Below are 21,872 nucleotides of genomic sequence, written 5' to 3' on the forward strand. Positions count from 1 at the left end.
GGTAGGTGTTGTTCCCGACATTTTTCTTGCAGTTGACGAGCTACAAAAATCATGTCCGAGGTTCCCCTAGCAGGACGGAAGCCGCACTGCGACTCTGGGAGGATCTCTTCTGACAGCGGCAGTAACCGGTTGGCCAAAATACGGGCCAGTATTTTTCCTGTTGTGGACAGGAGGGAGATGCCTCTGTAGTTGCCACAGTCTGCCTTATCTCCCTTCTTGAAGATAGTGACAATCAAGGCGTCCCTGAGTTCGGCTGGGATTTCCTCCTTTTCCCAGATTTTACCAAGGAGGCTGTGGATGTGGCAAAGGAGCTTTGGTCCGCCTTGCTTGAAGATTTCTGCTGGAATCCCATCTGGTCCAGAGGCCTTGTTATTACTCAGTTTCCTGATGGCATCCATGACCTCCTTTTCGGTGGGGGGATCACCCAAATTCTCCATGATGGGTCGCTGAGGAATCTGGTTTCCCTCTCCACTGTGGTGTTTCGATTCAGAAGCTCTTGGAAATGTTCTCGCCATCTGGAACTGATACCTACATCGTCCTTCAGCAGGGTTTGTCCATCTTTAGAGCGGAGGGGGTTTAGGCCTCGATAGCTGGGCCCATAAACAGCCTTGGTGGCATTGAAGAAACCCCTGGTGTCCCCAGAGTCAGCAAGCCTCTGAATTTCCAGGGCCTTCTCCATCCACCATTTGTTCTTCAGCTCTCTCACTCTGCTCTGGACAAGTGCCTTTGCCTTGGCGTGGGCCTGCCTTTTGTCCCTGCAGTTGATGTCGTTCTGCCAAGAACAAAAGGCTTTCCTTTTGGCATCGATAAGCTGTTCTATTTCGGTGTTATTGTCATCGAACCAGTCCTGGTGTTTCCTGGTCTTGTAGCCAATGGTGTCCTTGCTGGTCTCAAGTAGTGTGGTCTTAAGAGCCTTCCAGTGTTCTTCCACATCCTCAGGATATTCTTCCGGGAGTCTCACAAACAGGGCGTTTTGAAGAAGTTGCACCGTGTCTGTGTCTCCAAGGCTGTCGATGTTAAATTTAGGGCGGATTTGACTCCTTTGTGTCCTCCTCTTCTGCCGCAGCTGGATGTTCATTGTGGAGCGGATGAGGCGATGGTCTGTCCAGCTGTCGTCCGCACAGATCATGGCCCTGGTGATGTTAACATCTTTGCGATCTCTGGCCCTGACAATGACATAATCTATGAGATGCCAGCGCTTCGATCTGGGATGCATCCAGGATGTTTTGAGCCTGTTTTTCTGGCGGAAAAGGGTGTTAGTTATCACAAGCTCATGTTCGGCACACTTTGACAGAAGGAGGACTCCGTTGGTGTTGACATTCCCAACACCTTCTTTGCCTAGAGTGCCGCTGAACCCCTAATTGCTCCCGATGAGCAGGTTGGTGCCTTGCATGGTTTCCTCCGCCATCGGTGTATGAATGTGTGTGTGAATGGGTGAATGTAATCTATGTAAACATCTATGTAAGCGCTTTGGATAATAGCGCTATATATAAATGCACCATTTAATACACTGGACAACAGAAATCCTCTATTCTTCTTCAAACGGACTTATAACTGGTAGAACAGCTAGCTTTTGGCAAATGTTCCCCCCAGAATACGGATGCCGGGGTTCAAGTCGTTAAAAAACCCAAAACAAAGGTGCGTCCTGTGTGTCAAAAGTGCCGCGTTGAAAATGTGTGCAAATCTTTGAATATATATTTTTTGAAGCGAACATTTGTTACTCAAATCTTTGCTTCTGGGGATTCTACAAATGTCTTCTAAATCCTAACAGTTTTTTGAATAAAACTTATGTTGCTAGTGGTTCTCAAACTTTTCCATGTCAAGGACCCACAAAATTATACGTATTTGACCGCGGACCCCCATCTCAAAATTATTCGTTCCAGGGACCCCCAGAAGCAAAGATTTGAGTTACAAATGTTCCCTTTAAAAAAGTATATATATATATTTTCAAGATTTTTCTAAAATAGCAGATCTACAAGCTCGTAGCTTGTAGATATACAAGATATACAGATACTGTACAAGATATGCAGATAAGCTACGAGCTTGTATATCTGCTATTTTTTAATAGCCAAAGAAATCTAAAAATGACACAGATGCGTTCCCGGTCCTAATAGTTTAATGTCAGGTCTTACTCTTGATAGACGACCATCATCATCTCTTTAATATGTTCCTCTTCTCTCCAGGGCCTGTACAACATGTTCATCTTCATGGCGGACGTGCCCGTGGTGGAGTCGCCCGACGTCTTCCGGGGCGTGGCGAGCTTCTTCGTGGTGGGCGTGGGCGGCGTGTTCGTCGGCTTCCTCTTCGGCATCCTGACGGCCTTCACCACGCGCTTCACCAAAAACGTGCGGCAGATCGAGCCGCTGTTGGTCTTCGTGTTCAGCTACCTGGCCTACCTGGTGGCCGAGATGTTCAATGTCTCCAGCATCATGGCGTGAGTGTAAAACACTGTTTGTCAGATTTTCCGAGAGAAACAAGCAACCAGTGATGGAAAGTAACTACTAAGTACTGTACAGTTTTGAGGTACTTTTACTTTACCGGAATATTTCCAATTGTCGATACCTTTACTTCTACTCCACTACATCTCAGAGGCAAATATTGTACTTTTTACTTCACTACAATTATTTGAAAACTTAAGTTACTAGTTTCTTTGTAGATTTTGATTATTATTACAAAACATACATTTCTCATTTGTATTTAAATTTCAGCCATTTGAAAATAGTCAATTTACAAGCTCACAATGCGTCGCATAGATCTGCTATTTTCAAAAGATTTTTATGCATTTGAAAACTTGTGAAATGGGACATTCTGCACAATGAGTACTTTCTACTTTTGGTACTTTAAGTACATTTTTATACCAATACTTTTGTACTTTTACCCAAGTAAATTTTGAATTCTGGACTTTTACTTGTAACAGAGTATTTTTATTTATTGATTAAAAAGTACTTTATTTTAGTACTTTTTCCACCACTGGAAACAGGCGACCAGCAGGTCTATGAAAACAAGACCAAAAGAAGCGGCGAGAGCACTTTAAACCTGATATGCATCAAATAGCCGATCTACAAGCTCACAGCGCATCAGAAAGGTGTATTTTTTTTAACCATTCACCAACCAACACAAAACACAAATCTGGTGTCCGTGGAATTCATTTGGGTTCCACGCTTGACATGAAAATGTTTGAGAACCACTGATTTAAACAACATTATGAAACCAGACCCAAACTAGAAAAAGTGCTCCTCGGAGCACAGGTCTCCGCCAGGTCAGGTATTCTGGCCTCCTGGTGGCGCTATAATTGGCCAATGTGAAAAGGGTGCCAACCGTTCTTGCATTGACACTGCATTCATGATTTGATGCATTTTGTTCCAAAAATGTGTTTTGCTGCTAACAGGCCAAAGTGAGAAGGGTGCATTTCTTCCTCGGCCTAGTGGGAATGTGCATGTGAAATTTCACAGAAATCGCAAGCTGTGTGTATACTTTGAGGCTTTTTGTTCAAAACGGACCAATCCTGCAAACTTTGGAAGCCAACCTTATAGGCAATGAGGATGGAATATGGGAAATCGGACAGATCTGTGTTGATCACATGACTATAGTGATACTGTGTACTGATTTGCATGACGTTTGGATAACATTTGTAGGAGTAATATAAAAAAATGGGTTTTGCACAAATCGGCCTCCTGGTGGCGCTATAACAGGCCCATGTGAAAGGCAGAGGTTCTGAATTGGCATCCAGGGAGTGTGTGTGCACAGTTTCGGAGCGACCGGGCCAACGGTGCCGGAGTTTAGCTGGTGACAGACGGACACACACACACACACACACACACACACACACACACACACACACGGACGGACGGACAGGGGGTAAAACATACTCTCTGAGACAATAAGAGACAATAAATAAGAAATTAACATACAACGTATTTCATTGTTTTATTTCATTGTGTTTCTTATTTATTTCATTGTGGTATTTATTATTTAAAACTTTGGACCAATGGACATCCATAGGCAGTAGTAGCATAAAATGCAGAATGTCAAAATCTTGAGATGCCACAATAATGCTGGTCAAACTTGTTTACAGTAAAAGAAATATGCTTAATTCAGCTGTCAAATCATTAACCCCAACTCTGGAACCAAAATGCACCAAAACAATAAGAGTCAAGAAAAACTATGTGATGCCCATCTGAAAAATATTAGAAAATGAGAATGTATGCACGTCTCCATATCTAAAAAGAAATCAATTGAAATAATAATAACTATTATTCAATTATACTGATCCATCCGTAACACTTTATTTTCCTAAATGCAGTCTTCAAAGATGAATGACTTTGTACTTGTCTACAACTGAAAGTAAAGAGAAAAATATAAATAGTTCCTGCTCAGTAAAATCCTGATTGTTAATTTAACTTGTTAATTAAAATGCATACCGGTATTCAGACAGGGAACTACTAAAGTCTGTGGATCCCCATAAGACGGGGATTAGAAACTAATAAAGGCCTGACAAGCTGAGTCATCCATGGAGAGGGCTATGTCAACAGGTCTCCCTGGACACCTAATCTCTCTGAAGATTTGCATGACCTTTGGATAAAATCTGTAGGAGTAATATAAAGAAATTGGTTTTGCACAAATCGGCCTCCTGGTGGCGCTATAACAGGCCCATGTGAAAAATGGGCTCGCTGCATGCAGTAGCAGCGAGCACACTATTGATGTTCTACATTATTTCTTTATTCTCTCCCAAAAGTTTGGCACCTAACTACTCCTACATACTTTCACTTAGAAATTCCATTCAAGCTGTAAAAATAATCCAGCTTACTGTGGACACGTGTGTCTTATCTTTTTGAAATGATTTGTAGTTTTTGAAATATTTACACCCCTAAAAGTCTATGGGAAAGTCAATAGTTATTTGAAAACCCCATTCTCTTTCACTTGTTTAAAATCATGTTACTTCAGCATGCTTTAGCTTACAGACTCCATTTAAACTTTAAAAGGTTGAGGTACATTATGACTTCCATTGCTGTGTTTAACTTTTTGATCACTTTTATACTTTTGAAGCTATCCCACTTTAAAGCACATGTGGATCTCACAGTCTTTTCAGCTTTTCCAATACACACTAATGGTGTTTGCTAGAAGGGAGAGAGAAGGAGATAGGAGGAATGGCCCATGTTTTCGTTAAGTCACTGTGGCTGCAATTTTTACACTACAGATATCTTTTTACATCACCAAGTGCGCACAGGTCTGCTCTCCAATTTAATCCAAAGAAGCTAAGCTGTGTGATGTATACATTTTTAGTTAAGACCATTAATATCAACCCATGTCCCTTTACACTCTAGCAATCAGTACACCTGGTGACAGCTAGCCTGTCAGTCATTGGCTGCTCAGTGGTGCTGCAAAGTAACAAGTACATTTACTCAAGTACTATGCAAGTGCTTACAATGCACAGTACAATTTTGAGGTACTTTTACTTTACTTTCCATTGTTGTTACTTCTACTCCACTACAATTACAGTATATGACAGATATACACAATACAAAACCTACAGTAACCACACAGCCGATCTACAATGTGAGTGTTATGAGCTTGTAGATCTGCTATTTTCTTAAAAGTTGAGTATTTTACTTTGGTACTCAAATGCTAAAACGTTTATACACTGCAAGCTCCAAAACTCCCACCCCCCATACTCCACCACCACCACCCCACCTCCCACACCACATGACATACATCCCTCTGTCATACTTTGACTATTCGAAAAAAGCCGATCTACAATGCTATGCATTGGGAGCTTGTAGATCTGCTATTGTCAGATAAACCTTGACAGTCTTTGGAAAGTTTGAGTACAGGGGGCGGCAGTGGCTCAGGGGTAGAGTAGCCATTAGAGTGGATGGATGGCAACTGCGAGGTTCCCAGTTCGATCCAGGGCTCCCCCAGAATTAGTGTCGAAGTGTCCTTGAGCAAGACGCTGAACCCCTAATTGCTCCCGATGAGCAGGTGCTTTGCATGGTTTCCTGTGCCATCGGTGTATGAATGTGTGTGTAAATGGTTGAAATTCTAATGGCAATAATTTTGTAAATTTAAAGCTACAATTTAACTAATGGTGTGTATTGGTCAACATAACCCCACACAACCCCCCACACCCCGTACCCCCCCCCCCCCCCCCCCCCCCCCCAACTCCCCACAATATTTTCTAGTTTAGATCTGCTATTTTCAAAAGATTGTTGACATTTTTAAAACTGGTGAAATGGGTGATTCTGCGTAACGACTCGAGTACTTTTACTTTTGGTACTTAAAGTATATTTTGATTCCAATACTTTTGTACTTTTACTCAAGTAAATTTGGATTATCTGACTCTTACTTGTAACAGAGTGTTTCTACGTTGCAGTATTGATACTTTACTTAAATAAAAAATGTGACCCTCCTGCCTCCTCCTGGTCCCTCCTGGTCCCTCCTCCTCCTGCAGCATCGTGGTCTGTGCCCTCACCATGAAGTACTACGTGGAGGAGAACGTGGCCCAGCAGTCCTGCACCATCATCCGCCAAATGTCTTATCTTTTTGAAATGATTTGTAGTTTTTGAAATATTTACACCCCTAAAAGTCTATGGGAAAGTCAATAGTTATTTGAAAACCCCATTCTCTTTCACTTGTTTAAAATCATGTTACTTCAGCATGCTTTAGCTTACAGACTCCATTTAAACTTTAAAAGGTTGAGGTACATTATGACTTCCATTGCTGTGTTTAACTTTTTGATCACTTTTATACTTTTGAAGCTATCCCACTTTAAAGCACATGTGGATCTCACAGTCTTTTCAGCTTTTCCAATACACACTAATGGTGTTTGCTAGAAGGGAGAGAGAAGGAGATAGGAGGAATGGCCCATGTTTTCGTTAAGTCACTGTGGCTGCAATTTTTACACTACAGATATCTTTTTACATCACCAAGTGCGCACAGGTCTGCTCTCCAATTTAATCCAAAGAAGCTAAGCTGTGTGATGTATACATTTTTAGTTAAGACCATTAATATCAACCCATGTCCCTTTACACTCTAGCAATCAGTACACCTGGTGACAGCTAGCCTGTCAGTCATTGGCTGCTCAGTGGTGCTGCAAAGTAACAAGTACATTTACTCAAGTACTATGCAAGTGCTTACAATGCACAGTACAATTTTGAGGTACTTTTACTTTACTTTCCATTGTTGTTACTTCTACTCCACTACAATTACAGTATATGACAGATATACACAATACAAAACCTACAGTAACCACACAGCCGATCTACAATGTGAGTGTTATGAGCTTGTAGATCTGCTATTTTCTTAAAAGTTGAGTATTTTACTTTGGTACTCAAATGCTAAAACGTTTATACACTGCAAGCTCCAAAACTCCCACCCCCCATACTCCACCACCACCACCCCACCTCCCACACCACATGACATACATCCCTCTGTCATACTTTGACTATTCGAAAAAAGCCGATCTACAATGCTATGCATTGGGAGCTTGTAGATCTGCTATTGTCAGATAAACCTTGACAGTCTTTGGAAAGTTTGAGTACAGGGGGCGGCAGTGGCTCAGGGGTAGAGTAGCCATTAGAGTGGATGGATGGCAACTGCGAGGTTCCCAGTTCGATCCAGGGCTCCCCCAGAATTAGTGTCGAAGTGTCCTTGAGCAAGACGCTGAACCCCTAATTGCTCCCGATGAGCAGGTGCTTTGCATGGTTTCCTGTGCCATCGGTGTATGAATGTGTGTGTAAATGGTTGAAATTCTAATGGCAATAATTTTGTAAATTTAAAGCTACAATTTAACTAATGGTGTGTATTGGTCAACATAACCCCACACAACCCCCCACACCCCGTACCCCCCCCCCCCCCCCCCCCCCCCCAACTCCCCACAATATTTTCTAGTTTAGATCTGCTATTTTCAAAAGATTGTTGACATTTTTAAAACTGGTGAAATGGGTGATTCTGCGTAACGACTCGAGTACTTTTACTTTTGGTACTTAAAGTATATTTTGATTCCAATACTTTTGTACTTTTACTCAAGTAAATTTGGATTATCTGACTCTTACTTGTAACAGAGTGTTTCTACGTTGCAGTATTGATACTTTACTTAAATAAAAAATGTGACCCTCCTGCCTCCTCCTGGTCCCTCCTGGTCCCTCCTCCTCCTGCAGCATCGTGGTCTGTGCCCTCACCATGAAGTACTACGTGGAGGAGAACGTGGCCCAGCAGTCCTGCACCATCATCCGCCAAATGGTCAAGATGCTGGCCTCCATCTCCGAGACGCTGGTCTTCTTCTTCCTGGGTGTGGTCACCGTCACCACGGAGCACGAGTGGAACTGGGCCTACATCCTGTTCACGCTGCTGTTCGCCTTCGTCTGGAGGTTCCTGGGTGAGGAGGGGGGGAGGTCCCCAAATGATTAGCTTAACCCATTAAGACCGGGAATCTGTGTCATTTTAAGATTTATTTCGCTATTCAAAAATAGCAGATCTACAAGCTCGTAGCTTGTAGATCTGCTATTTTTGAAAAATCTTGAAAATGTGTGCAAATCTTACATATATATATATTTGTTTTCAAAGCGAACATTTGTAACTCAAATCTTTGCTTCATGGGGATTCTACAAATGTCTTCTAAATCTTAACAGTTTTTTGAAAAAACTTATGTTGCTGTAATCAGTGGTTCTCAGTGGAGTAAAAGTACTCCACTACAATTAGTAACAAGTACTCTGGGATGTAGTGGAGTAGAAGTAAAAGCATTGGAAATTGGAAATACTCAAGTAAAGTACAAATACCTCAAAATTGTACTTAAGTACAGTACTTGAGTCTATGCACTTTAGTTACTTTCCACCACTGATCTTTACACGTAAACCTGTGATGTGACAATAACTGTTGATTCCTCTAAACCCTCTCGTCTCCCCTGCCCTCCTCCAGGAGTTCTGGTGCTGACCCAGATCATCAACCGGTTCAAAACCATCTCTTTCACCTACAAGGACCAGTTTGGCCTGGCCTACGGTGGCCTGCGAGGGGCCATCTGCTTCGCCCTGGCCTTCACCCTGCCCGGCAACATCAACAGGAGAGAGCTGTTTGTCACCGCCTCCATCGCCCTCATCATCTTCACCAACTTCATACAGGTATCACCGCATACGGCCAGGTTTCATCATATCAAGCAGTGGTGGAAAAAATACCCAAATGTTTTACTTAAGTAAAAGTATCGATACTGCAATGTAGAAATACTCTGTTACAAGTAAAAGGCCGGAATTCAAAATTTACTTGAGTGTAAGTGCAAAAGTATTGGTATCAAAATGTACTTAAAGTACCAAAAGTAAAAGTACTAAAATGTTTGAAAATAGCTTGTAGATCGGCTATTTTCAAATTTGAAGGGAGCCGTTTCAGAGCCGCCATTGCCAACTACAGTTGCGGTCATATCGTCATGCAACAGACGCAAGATCTTCAGGTACTTGTCCGGGCATCCTATCCTGGAGAGGGCACCCCAGAGGGCAGTTCTGTTCACAGAGTCAAAGGCCTTTGTGAGGTCGATGAACGCCATGTATAGTGGTAGGTGTTGTTCCCGACATTTTTCTTGCAGTTGACGAGCTACAAAAATCATGTCCGAGGTTCCCCTAGCAGGACGGAAGCCGCACTGCGACTCTGGGAGGATCTCTTCTGACAGCGGCAGTAACCGGTTGGCCAAAATACGGGCCAGTATTTTTCCTGTTGTGGACAGGAGGGAGATGCCTCTGTAGTTGCCACAGTCTGCCTTATCTCCCTTCTTGAAGATAGTGACAATCAAGGCGTCCCTGAGTTCGGCTGGGATTTCCTCCTTTTCCCAGATTTTACCAAGGAGGCTGTGGATGTGGCAAAGGAGCTTTGGTCCGCCTTGCTTGAAGATTTCTGCTGGAATCCCATCTGGTCCAGAGGCCTTGTTATTACTCAGTTTCCTGATGGCATCCATGACCTCCTTTTCGGTGGGGGGATCACCCAAATTCTCCATGATGGGTCGCTGAGGAATCTGGTTTCCCTCTCCACTGTGGTGTTTCGATTCAGAAGCTCTTGGAAATGTTCTCGCCATCTGGAACTGATACCTACATCGTCCTTCAGCAGGGTTTGTCCATCTTTAGAGCGGAGGGGGTTTAGGCCTCGATAGCTGGGCCCATAAACAGCCTTGGTGGCATTGAAGAAACCCCTGGTGTCCCCAGAGTCAGCAAGCCTCTGAATTTCCAGGGCCTTCTCCATCCACCATTTGTTCTTCAGCTCTCTCACTCTGCTCTGGACAAGTGCCTTTGCCTTGGCGTGGGCCTGCCTTTTGTCCCTGCAGTTGATGTCGTTCTGCCAAGAACAAAAGGCTTTCCTTTTGGCATCGATAAGCTGTTCTATTTCGGTGTTATTGTCATCGAACCAGTCCTGGTGTTTCCTGGTCTTGTAGCCAATGGTGTCCTTGCTGGTCTCAAGTAGTGTGGTCTTAAGAGCCTTCCAGTGTTCTTCCACATCCTCAGGATATTCTTCCGGGAGTCTCACAAACAGGGCGTTTTGAAGAAGTTGCACCGTGTCTGTGTCTCCAAGGCTGTCGATGTTAAATTTAGGGCGGATTTGACTCCTTTGTGTCCTCCTCTTCTGCCGCAGCTGGATGTTCATTGTGGAGCGGATGAGGCGATGGTCTGTCCAGCTGTCGTCCGCACAGATCATGGCCCTGGTGATGTTAACATCTTTGCGATCTCTGGCCCTGACAATGACATAATCTATGAGATGCCAGCGCTTCGATCTGGGATGCATCCAGGATGTTTTGAGCCTGTTTTTCTGGCGGAAAAGGGTGTTAGTTATCACAAGCTCATGTTCGGCACACTTTGACAGAAGGAGGACTCCGTTGGTGTTGACATTCCCAACACCTTCTTTGCCTAGAGTGCCTTTCCAGAGATTGTGATCCTTGCCTACCCTGGCATTGAAGTCCCCGAGTAGGAGGATCTTATCTTCTTTCGGGATGTTCGATAGAACCTGGTCTAGGGTTGCATAGAAGGTCTCCTTGTCTTCATCCTGTGAGTCCAAGGTTGGTGCATAGGCACTCACAGCCGTGGCCATCTGATCGTTTGAGAGCCTCAGGCGTACGCTCATTGATTCCTACTGGAGATTCGGAGAGTTGGGAGATGAGCCGGTTTCTGATGGCAAATCCCACTCCGTGGATTCTGGGTTCAGCAGCCGCTTTTCCCTTCCAGAAGAATGTGTATCCCCCTTTCTCCTCCTTTAGTTGCCCCTCCTCGGCCAGGCGGGTTTCGGACAGGGCAGCGATGTCGATCTTCCACCTTTTCAGCTCCCTGGCAATGATCGCAGATCTTCTTTCTGGACGATTGCTGGAGGCACTGTCCATAAGTGTTCTCACGTTCCAGGCTCCAAAGTTCATTGTTTTTGTTTTTCTTGTTTGTTTTCGACCGCTAAAAGGTGAACCCACTGGATGCGGTATTCCAGTCAGGTTTATAAGAGGCAGGCTATTTTTAGGGCACCTTTTCTAGCCCCTTCCCCGTGTGGGGTGAGCAGAGTGGACCCTAAATAGGGCTGCTCAGACGTGGGTGCAGCTGCCGAAATGTTCTCTCTGCCTCGGTCCGAGAGCAAGGCGACTGAATCAAACACCCACCGCCTATGTGCCAGTGCATGGCTAGAAGCTCCCAGACTTCACTGTCCTGCTCCCGTTACCGTTTCCTGAACGCCATAGGACTTGTAGGGGGGATTGGGTAATGGTGGGTCCTTCAGGAGAACGCCTGTGCGTGGGATCTTTTAAAGTGGGGAGACTGGTGCACAGCCAGCCACCACACTATCCTTGACAAAGAGAGGGCCAGGGTCCAATGGCATGGAAACCAAGACAATTGGGGGCCCATCTTTGCTGCAGCCTTCTTCCGCCTTTGTGACCGTTGTGGAGCTTCTCTGCAACCATCATTCGCCCACTCCGCCGTTGAGGTCTTTTTTTTGGATCGCTCTTCATCTGGAACCTCCCCCTTGACCTTACCGCCATGGGTGACCCTACCAGGAGCTTAAGCTCCAGACGGCATCGCTCTCAGGTTCATCGGAACACACAAGGCTCTCCACCACGGCAAGGTGGCGATCCAAGGAGAACTAAATTAGATAGATTCCACTATCCCCCCCCCGAAACCCGTACCCATGTGTGTCTGTAGAATTGCAATGTGGGGGATATAGCAACAACACGCCCACGGGCACACCTCCACGCACAAATAACGGCGTCGGCATAATGGTGACGGGTAGAGCAGGTGCTAGAATAACCTATTGGGGCGGCGCAGCTCCATTATCAGTATTTAACAGGTTAAGGGTAGCGTTGCGGCTGGGAAAACTGGCACAGAATAGAGCCGACAGTGTCCAGCCCTAGGGGTAGGTTGCTGGTTAACACCTCTGACAAGGTTTCAGAGCCCTATCTGGGGCTAAGTGTTTTTGCTCAAGGACACTGCTAATCAGTTAGTAGGCTGCACACACTTTAAATTGTACCTCCGGTGACCGAAAGATTAAGATAATAAAATAAAAATATAAATAATGGGACGCTATAGCAAAACGTGTTAATATCGCAGCACAATAATTTTATCCACTTGGTCTATTTATATGTTGGCCATTCAAATATAGCAGATATACAAGCTCTCAGCACGTCACTCTGTGCTGTGATCTTGTAGATCTGCTATATTTGAACATTTGTGAAAAATCTTGTTTGAATTCTTTAGTTTTTTACATAAATCTTCTCTCGTGGGGGTCCCTGGCACAAAACATTTTCAGATCTACTGCATTATTGGATGACAGTGTCCCATGCCAAAAATATCAGATCTACAAGTGGCCTAGATCTGATATTTTCAGTGTGGTACACTTTGTGGTATACATATTGATAATAATTAGGCATAACCATCAGCTGTAAATGTATTTTATTGTTCCTTCGCCTCATGCTTTCTTTTTGTTGATTTTTGGGGGTCCAGGAGAACTTGCTGTTCGCGTCCATCATCGCTGCGGTGGATCCCGTGGCAGCGATCAACGTGTTGGAGAACGTGGGAGTCAACGAGGAGCTCTACATCGTCATATTCGGAGAAGGCCTTTTCAACGACGCCGTCATTGTGGTGAGTGAGTGCTGGAGAGGTGTGTGCGTGTGCGTGTGCGTGTGCATGTGCGTGTGCGTGTGCGTGTGCGTGTGCGTGTGCGTGTGCGTGTGTCTGTGTCTGTGTGTGTGTGTGTGTGTGTGCGCGTGCAAAAAGTACTCACATTTTGTACTTCAGTAAAGGTATCAACCGCAATGTAGAAATACTCTGTTACAAGGAAAAGTCTGGAATTCAAAATTTACTTGAGTAAAAGTACAAAAGTATTGGCATCAAGATGTACTTAAAGTACCAAAAGTAAAATAAAAGTACTCGTTATGCAGAAGGTACAATTTCACAAGTTTTGAAATGTATGCAAATCTTTTGAAAATAGCAGATCTACAAGCTCACAATGCGTTGCATCACGAGGCATTGTGAGCATGTAGAAGTGGTTAATGTATGTTTTGTAATAATCAAAATGTACATAGTATCTAGTAACTAAAGTTGTCAAATAATTGTAGTGGAGCAAAAGTACAATATTTGCCTCTGAGATGTAGTGGAGTAGAAGTAAAAGTACTGAAAATTGGAAATACTCCAGTAAAGTAAAAAATACCTAAATATTTTAGTACAGTACTTCAGTAAATTGACTTGGTTACTTTAATCCGCTGATTAGACAGTAGACTAAGGGGCGGCAGTGGCTCAGGGGTAGAGTGGCAGGGTAGAGTGAACTGGAAACCGCAAGGTTCCCATTTTGACTTCCCAGTTCGACTTCCCTCAGAGTTAGTGTCGCAGTGTCCTTGAACAAGACGCTGAACCCCTAATTGCTCCCGATGAGCAGGTTGGTGCCTTGCATGGTTTCCTCCGCCATCGGTGTATGAATGTGTGTGTGAATGGGTGAATGTAATCTATGTAAACATCTATGTAAGCGCTTTGGATAATAGCGCTATATATAAATGCACCATTTAATACACTGGACAACAGAAATCCTCTATTCTTCTTCAAACGGACTTATAACTGGTAGAACAGCTAGCTTTTGGCAAATGTTCCCCCCAGAATACGGATGCCGGGGTTCAAGTCGTTAAAAAACCCAAAACAAAGGTGCGTCCTGTGTGTCAAAAGTGCCGCGTTGAAAATGTGTGCAAATCTTTGAATATATATTTTTTGAAGCGAACATTTGTTACTCAAATCTTTGCTTCTGGGGATTCTACAAATGTCTTCTAAATCCTAACAGTTTTTTGAATAAAACTTATGTTGCTAGTGGTTCTCAAACTTTTCCATGTCAAGGACCCACAAAATTATACGTATTTGACCGCGGACCCCCATCTCAAAATTATTCGTTCCAGGGACCCCCAGAAGCAAAGATTTGAGTTACAAATGTTCCCTTTAAAAAAGTATATATATATATTTTCAAGATTTTTCTAAAATAGCAGATCTACAAGCTCGTAGCTTGTAGATATACAAGATATACAGATACTGTACAAGATATGCAGATAAGCTACGAGCTTGTATATCTGCTATTTTTTAATAGCCAAAGAAATCTAAAAATGACACAGATGCGTTCCCGGTCCTAATAGTTTAATGTCAGGTCTTACTCTTGATAGACGACCATCATCATCTCTTTAATATGTTCCTCTTCTCTCCAGGGCCTGTACAACATGTTCATCTTCATGGCGGACGTGCCCGTGGTGGAGTCGCCCGACGTCTTCCGGGGCGTGGCGAGCTTCTTCGTGGTGGGCGTGGGCGGCGTGTTCGTCGGCTTCCTCTTCGGCATCCTGACGGCCTTCACCACGCGCTTCACCAAAAACGTGCGGCAGATCGAGCCGCTGTTGGTCTTCGTGTTCAGCTACCTGGCCTACCTGGTGGCCGAGATGTTCAATGTCTCCAGCATCATGGCGTGAGTGTAAAACACTGTTTGTCAGATTTTCCGAGAGAAACAAGCAACCAGTGATGGAAAGTAACTACTAAGTACTGTACAGTTTTGAGGTACTTTTACTTTACCGGAATATTTCCAATTGTCGATACCTTTACTTCTACTCCACTACATCTCAGAGGCAAATATTGTACTTTTTACTTCACTACAATTATTTGAAAACTTAAGTTACTAGTTTCTTTGTAGATTTTGATTATTATTACAAAACATACATTTCTCATTTGTATTTAAATTTCAGCCATTTGAAAATAGTCAATTTACAAGCTCACAATGCGTCGCATAGATCTGCTATTTTCAAAAGATTTTTATGCATTTGAAAACTTGTGAAATGGGACATTCTGCACAATGAGTACTTTCTACTTTTGGTACTTTAAGTACATTTTTATACCAATACTTTTGTACTTTTACCCAAGTAAATTTTGAATTCTGGACTTTTACTTGTAACAGAGTATTTTTATTTATTGATTAAAAAGTACTTTATTTGAGTACTTTTTCCACCACTGGAAACAGGCGACCAGCAGGTCTATGAAAACAAGACCAAAAGAAGCGGCGAGAGCACTTTAAACCTGATATGCATCAAATAGCCGATCTACAAGCTCACAGCGCATCAGAAAGGTGTATTTTTTTTAACCATTCACCAACCAACACAAAACACAAATCTGGTGTCCGTGGAATTCATTTGGGTTCCACGCTTGACATGAAAATGTTTGAGAACCACTGATTTAAACAACATTATGAAACCAGACCCAAACTAGAAAAAGTGCTCCTCGGAGCACAGGTCTCCGCCAGGTCAGGTATTCTGGCCTCCTGGTGGCGCTATAATTGGCCAATGTGAAAAGGGTGCCAACCGTTCTTGCATTGACACTGCATTCATGATTTGATGCATTTTGTTCCAAAAATGTGTTTTGCTGCTAACAGGCCAAAGTGAGAAGGGTGCATTTCTTCCTCGGCCTAGTGGGAATGTGCATGTGAAATTTCACAGAAATCGCAAGCTGTGTGTATACTTTGAGGCTTTTTGTTCAAAACGGACCAATCCTGCAAACTTTGGAAGCCAACCTTATAGGCAATGAGGATGGAATATGGGAAATCGGACAGATCTGTGTTGATCACATGACTATAGTGATACTGTGTACTGATTTGCATGACGTTTGGATAACATTTGTAGGAGTAATATAAAAAAATGGGTTTTGCACAAATCGGCCTCCTGGTGGCGCTATAACAGGCCCATGTGAAAGGCAGAGGTTCTGAATTGGCATCCAGGGAGTGTGTGTGCACAGTTTCGGAGCGACCGGGCCAACGGTGCCGGAGTTTAGCTGGTGACAGACGGACACACACACACACACACACACACACACACACACACACACACACACACACACACACACACACGGACGGACGGACAGGGGGTAAAACATACTCTCTGAGACAATAAGAGACAATAAATAAGAAATTAACATACAACGTATTTCATTGTTTTATTTCATTGTGTTTCTTATTTATTTCATTGTGGTATTTATTATTTAAAACTTTGGACCAATGGACATCCATAGGCAGTAGTAGCATAAAATGCAGAATGTCAAAATCTTGAGATGCCACAATAATGCTGGTCAAACTTGTTTACAGTAAAAGAAATATGCTTAATTCAGCTGTCAAATCATTAACCCCAACTCTGGAACCAAAATGCACCAAAACAATAAGAGTCAAGAAAAACTATGTGATGCCCATCTGAAAAATATTAGAAAATGAGAATGTATGCACGTCTCCATATCTAAAAAGAAATCAATTGAAATAATAATAACTATTATTCAATTATACTGATCCATCCGTAACACTTTATTTTCCTAAATGCAGTCTTCAAAGATGAATGACTTTGTACTTGTCTACAACTGAAAGTAAAGAGAAAAATATAAATAGTTCCTGCTCAGTAAAATCCTGATTGTTAATTTAACTTGTTAATTAAAATGCATACCGGTATTCAGACAGGGAACTACTAAAGTCTGTGGATCCCCATAAGACGGGGATTAGAAACTAATAAAGGCCTGACAAGCTGAGTCATCCATGGAGAGGGCTATGTCAACAGGTCTCCCTGGACACCTAATCTCTCTGAAGATTTGCATGACCTTTGGATAAAATCTGTAGGAGTAATATAAAGAAATTGGTTTTGCACAAATCGGCCTCCTGGTGGCGCTATAACAGGCCCATGTGAAAAATGGGCTCGCTGCATGCAGTAGCAGCGAGCACACTATTGATGTTCTACATTATTTCTTTATTCTCTCCCAAAAGTTTGGCACCTAACTACTCCTACATACTTTCACTTAGAAATTCCATTCAAGCTGTAAAAATAATCCAGCTTACTGTGGACACGTGTGTCTTATCTTTTTGAAATGATTTGTAGTTTTTGAAATATTTACACCCCTAAAAGTCTATGGGAAAGTCAATAGTTATTTGAAAACCCCATTCTCTTTCACTTGTTTAAAATCATGTTACTTCAGCATGCTTTAGCTTACAGACTCCATTTAAACTTTAAAAGGTTGAGGTACATTATGACTTCCATTGCTGTGTTTAACTTTTTGATCACTTTTATACTTTTGAAGCTATCCCACTTTAAAGCACATGTGGATCTCACAGTCTTTTCAGCTTTTCCAATACACACTAATGGTGTTTGCTAGAAGGGAGAGAGAAGGAGATAGGAGGAATGGCCCATGTTTTCGTTAAGTCACTGTGGCTGCAATTTTTACACTACAGATATCTTTTTACATCACCAAGTGCGCACAGGTCTGCTCTCCAATTTAATCCAAAGAAGCTAAGCTGTGTGATGTATACATTTTTAGTTAAGACCATTAATATCAACCCATGTCCCTTTACACTCTAGCAATCAGTACACCTGGTGACAGCTAGCCTGTCAGTCATTGGCTGCTCAGTGGTGCTGCAAAGTAACAAGTACATTTACTCAAGTACTATGCAAGTGCTTACAATGCACAGTACAATTTTGAGGTACTTTTACTTTACTTTCCATTGTTGTTACTTCTACTCCACTACAATTACAGTATATGACAGATATACACAATACAAAACCTACAGTAACCACACAGCCGATCTACAATGTGAGTGTTATGAGCTTGTAGATCTGCTATTTTCTTAAAAGTTGAGTATTTTACTTTGGTACTCAAATGCTAAAACGTTTATACACTGCAAGCTCCAAAACTCCCACCCCCCATACTCCACCACCACCACCCCACCTCCCACACCACATGACATACATCCCTCTGTCATACTTTGACTATTCGAAAAAAGCCGATCTACAATGCTATGCATTGGGAGCTTGTAGATCTGCTATTGTCAGATAAACCTTGACAGTCTTTGGAAAGTTTGAGTACAGGGGGCGGCAGTGGCTCAGGGGTAGAGTAGCCATTAGAGTGGATGGATGGCAACTGCGAGGTTCCCAGTTCGATCCAGGGCTCCCCCAGAATTAGTGTCGAAGTGTCCTTGAGCAAGACGCTGAACCCCTAATTGCTCCCGATGAGCAGGTGCTTTGCATGGTTTCCTGTGCCATCGGTGTATGAATGTGTGTGTAAATGGTTGAAATTCTAATGGCAATAATTTTGTAAATTTAAAGCTACAATTTAACTAATGGTGTGTATTGGTCAACATAACCCCACACAACCCCCCACACCCCGTACCCCCCCCCCCCCCCCCCCCCCCCCCAACTCCCCACAATATTTTCTAGTTTAGATCTGCTATTTTCAAAAGATTGTTGACATTTTTAAAACTGGTGAAATGGGTGATTCTGCGTAACGACTCGAGTACTTTTACTTTTGGTACTTAAAGTATATTTTGATTCCAATACTTTTGTACTTTTCTCAAGTAAATTTGGATTATCTGACTCTTACTTGTAACAGAGTGTTTCTACGTTGCAGTATTGATACTTTACTTAAATAAAAAATGTGACCCTCCTGCCTCCTCCTGGTCCCTCCTGGTCCCTCCTCCTCCTGCAGCATCGTGGTCTGTGCCCTCACCATGAAGTACTACGTGGAGGAGAACGTGGCCCAGCAGTCCTGCACCATCATCCGCCAAATGTCTTATCTTTTTGAAATGATTTGTAGTTTTTGAAATATTTACACCCCTAAAAGTCTATGGGAAAGTCAATAGTTATTTGAAAACCCCATTCTCTTTCACTTGTTTAAAATCATGTTACTTCAGCATGCTTTAGCTTACAGACTCCATTTAAACTTTAAAAGGTTGAGGTACATTATGACTTCCATTGCTGTGTTTAACTTTTTGATCACTTTTATACTTTTGAAGCTATCCCACTTTAAAGCACATGTGGATCTCACAGTCTTTTCAGCTTTTCCAATACACACTAATGGTGTTTGCTAGAAGGGAGAGAGAAGGAGATAGGAGGAATGGCCCATGTTTTCGTTAAGTCACTGTGGCTGCAATTTTTACACTACAGATATCTTTTTACATCACCAAGTGCGCACAGGTCTGCTCTCCAATTTAATCCAAAGAAGCTAAGCTGTGTGATGTATACATTTTTAGTTAAGACCATTAATATCAACCCATGTCCCTTTACACTCTAGCAATCAGTACACCTGGTGACAGCTAGCCTGTCAGTCATTGGCTGCTCAGTGGTGCTGCAAAGTAACAAGTACATTTACTCAAGTACTATGCAAGTGCTTACAATGCACAGTACAATTTTGAGGTACTTTTACTTTACTTTCCATTGTTGTTACTTCTACTCCACTACAATTACAGTATATGACAGATATACACAATACAAAACCTACAGTAACCACACAGCCGATCTACAATGTGAGTGTTATGAGCTTGTAGATCTGCTATTTTCTTAAAAGTTGAGTATTTTACTTTGGTACTCAAATGCTAAAACGTTTATACACTGCAAGCTCCAAAACTCCCACCCCCCATACTCCACCACCACCACCCCACCTCCCACACCACATGACATACATCCCTCTGTCATACTTTGACTATTCGAAAAAAGCCGATCTACAATGCTATGCATTGGGAGCTTGTAGATCTGCTATTGTCAGATAAACCTTGACAGTCTTTGGAAAGTTTGAGTACAGGGGGCGGCAGTGGCTCAGGGGTAGAGTAGCCATTAGAGTGGATGGATGGCAACTGCGAGGTTCCCAGTTCGATCCAGGGCTCCCCCAGAATTAGTGTCGAAGTGTCCTTGAGCAAGACGCTGAACCCCTAATTGCTCCCGATGAGCAGGTGCTTTGCATGGTTTCCTGTGCCATCGGTGTATGAATGTGTGTGTAAATGGTTGAAATTCTAATGGCAATAATTTTGTAAATTTAAAGCTACAATTTAACTAATGGTGTGTATTGGTCAACATAACCCCACACAACCCCCCACACCCCGTACCCCCCCCCCCCCCCCCCCCCCCCAACTCCCCACAATATTTTCTAGTTTAGATCTGCTATTTTCAAAAGATTGTTGACATTTTTAAAACTGGTGAAATGGGTGATTCTGCGTAACGACTCGAGTACTTTTACTTTTGGTACTTAAAGTATATTTTGATTCCAATACTTTTGTACTTTTCTCAAGTAAATTTGGATTATCTGACTCTTACTTGTAACAGAGTGTTTCTACGTTGCAGTATTGATACTTTACTTAAATAAAAAATGTGACCCTCCTGCCTCCTCCTGGTCCCTCCTGGTCCCTCCTCCTCCTGCAGCATCGTGGTCTGTGCCCTCACCATGAAGTACTACGTGGAGGAGAACGTGGCCCAGCAGTCCTGCACCATCATCCGCCAAATGTCTTATCTTTTTGAAATGATTTGTAGTTTTTGAAATATTTACACCCCTAAAAGTCTATGGGAAAGTCAATAGTTATTTGAAAACCCCATTCTCTTTCACTTGTTTAAAATCATGTTACTTCAGCATGCTTTAGCTTACAGACTCCATTTAAACTTTAAAAGGTTGAGGTACATTATGACTTCCATTGCTGTGTTTAACTTTTTGATCACTTTTATACTTTTGAAGCTATCCCACTTTAAAGCACATGTGGATCTCACAGTCTTTTCAGCTTTTCCAATACACACTAATGGTGTTTGCTAGAAGGGAGAGAGAAGGAGATAGGAGGAATGGCCCATGTTTTCGTTAAGTCACTGTGGCTGCAATTTTTACACTACAGATATCTTTTTACATCACCAAGTGCGCACAGGTCTGCTCTCCAATTTAATCCAAAGAAGCTAAGCTGTGTGATGTATACATTTTTAGTTAAGACCATTAATATCAACCCATGTCCCTTTACACTCTAGCAATCAGTACACCTGGTGACAGCTAGCCTGTCAGTCATTGGCTGCTCAGTGGTGCTGCAAAGTAACAAGTACATTTACTCAAGTACTATGCAAGTGCTTACAATGCACAGTACAATTTTGAGGTACTTTTACTTTACTTTCCATTGTTGTTACTTCTACTCCACTACAATTACAGTATATGACAGATATACACAATACAAAACCTACAGTAACCACACAGCCGATCTACAATGTGAGTGTTATGAGCTTGTAGATCTGCTATTTTCTTAAAAGTTGAGTATTTTACTTTGGTACTCAAATGCTAAAACGTTTATACACTGCAAGCTCCAAAACTCCCACCCCCCATACTCCACCACCACCACCCCACCTCCCACACCACATGACATACATCCCTCTGTCATACTTTGACTATTCGAAAAAAGCCGATCTACAATGCTATGCATTGGGAGCTTGTAGATCTGCTATTGTCAGATAAACCTTGACAGTCTTTGGAAAGTTTGAGTACAGGGGGCGGCAGTGGCTCAGGGGTAGAGTAGCCATTAGAGTGGATGGATGGCAACTGCGAGGTTCCCAGTTCGATCCAGGGCTCCCCCAGAATTAGTGTCGAAGTGTCCTTGAGCAAGAC

The 21,872-nt window shown here is 42.7% G+C and overlaps 2 protein-coding genes across 2 annotated transcripts in view; both read left to right on the forward strand.

Moving 5' to 3' along the window:
* The window catches only part of LOC308081121 (sodium/hydrogen exchanger 2-like), a gene marked incomplete at its 3' end in the record, with an annotated part of 80,155 nt that overhangs the window by 21,225 nt on the left and 37,058 nt on the right, over positions 1 to 21,872 (forward strand). The window lies entirely within an intron of this gene.
* Positions 1,128 to 9,649, forward strand: LOC308081119 (sodium/hydrogen exchanger 2-like; the record flags this gene model as incomplete). Its single annotated transcript, XM_080457513.1, has 5 exons — positions 1,128 to 1,136; positions 2,184 to 2,434; positions 8,157 to 8,374; positions 8,914 to 9,113; positions 9,569 to 9,649. 5 exons carry the CDS (start codon positions 1,128 to 1,130, stop codon positions 9,647 to 9,649), a joined length of 759 nt encoding a protein of 252 aa, XP_080313639.1.

Source organism: Gymnoscopelus braueri (assembly GCF_963280865.1).
Source record: "Gymnoscopelus braueri genome assembly, contig: SCAFFOLD_121, whole genome shotgun sequence".
NCBI lineage: Eukaryota > Metazoa > Chordata > Actinopteri > Myctophiformes > Myctophidae > Gymnoscopelus > Gymnoscopelus braueri.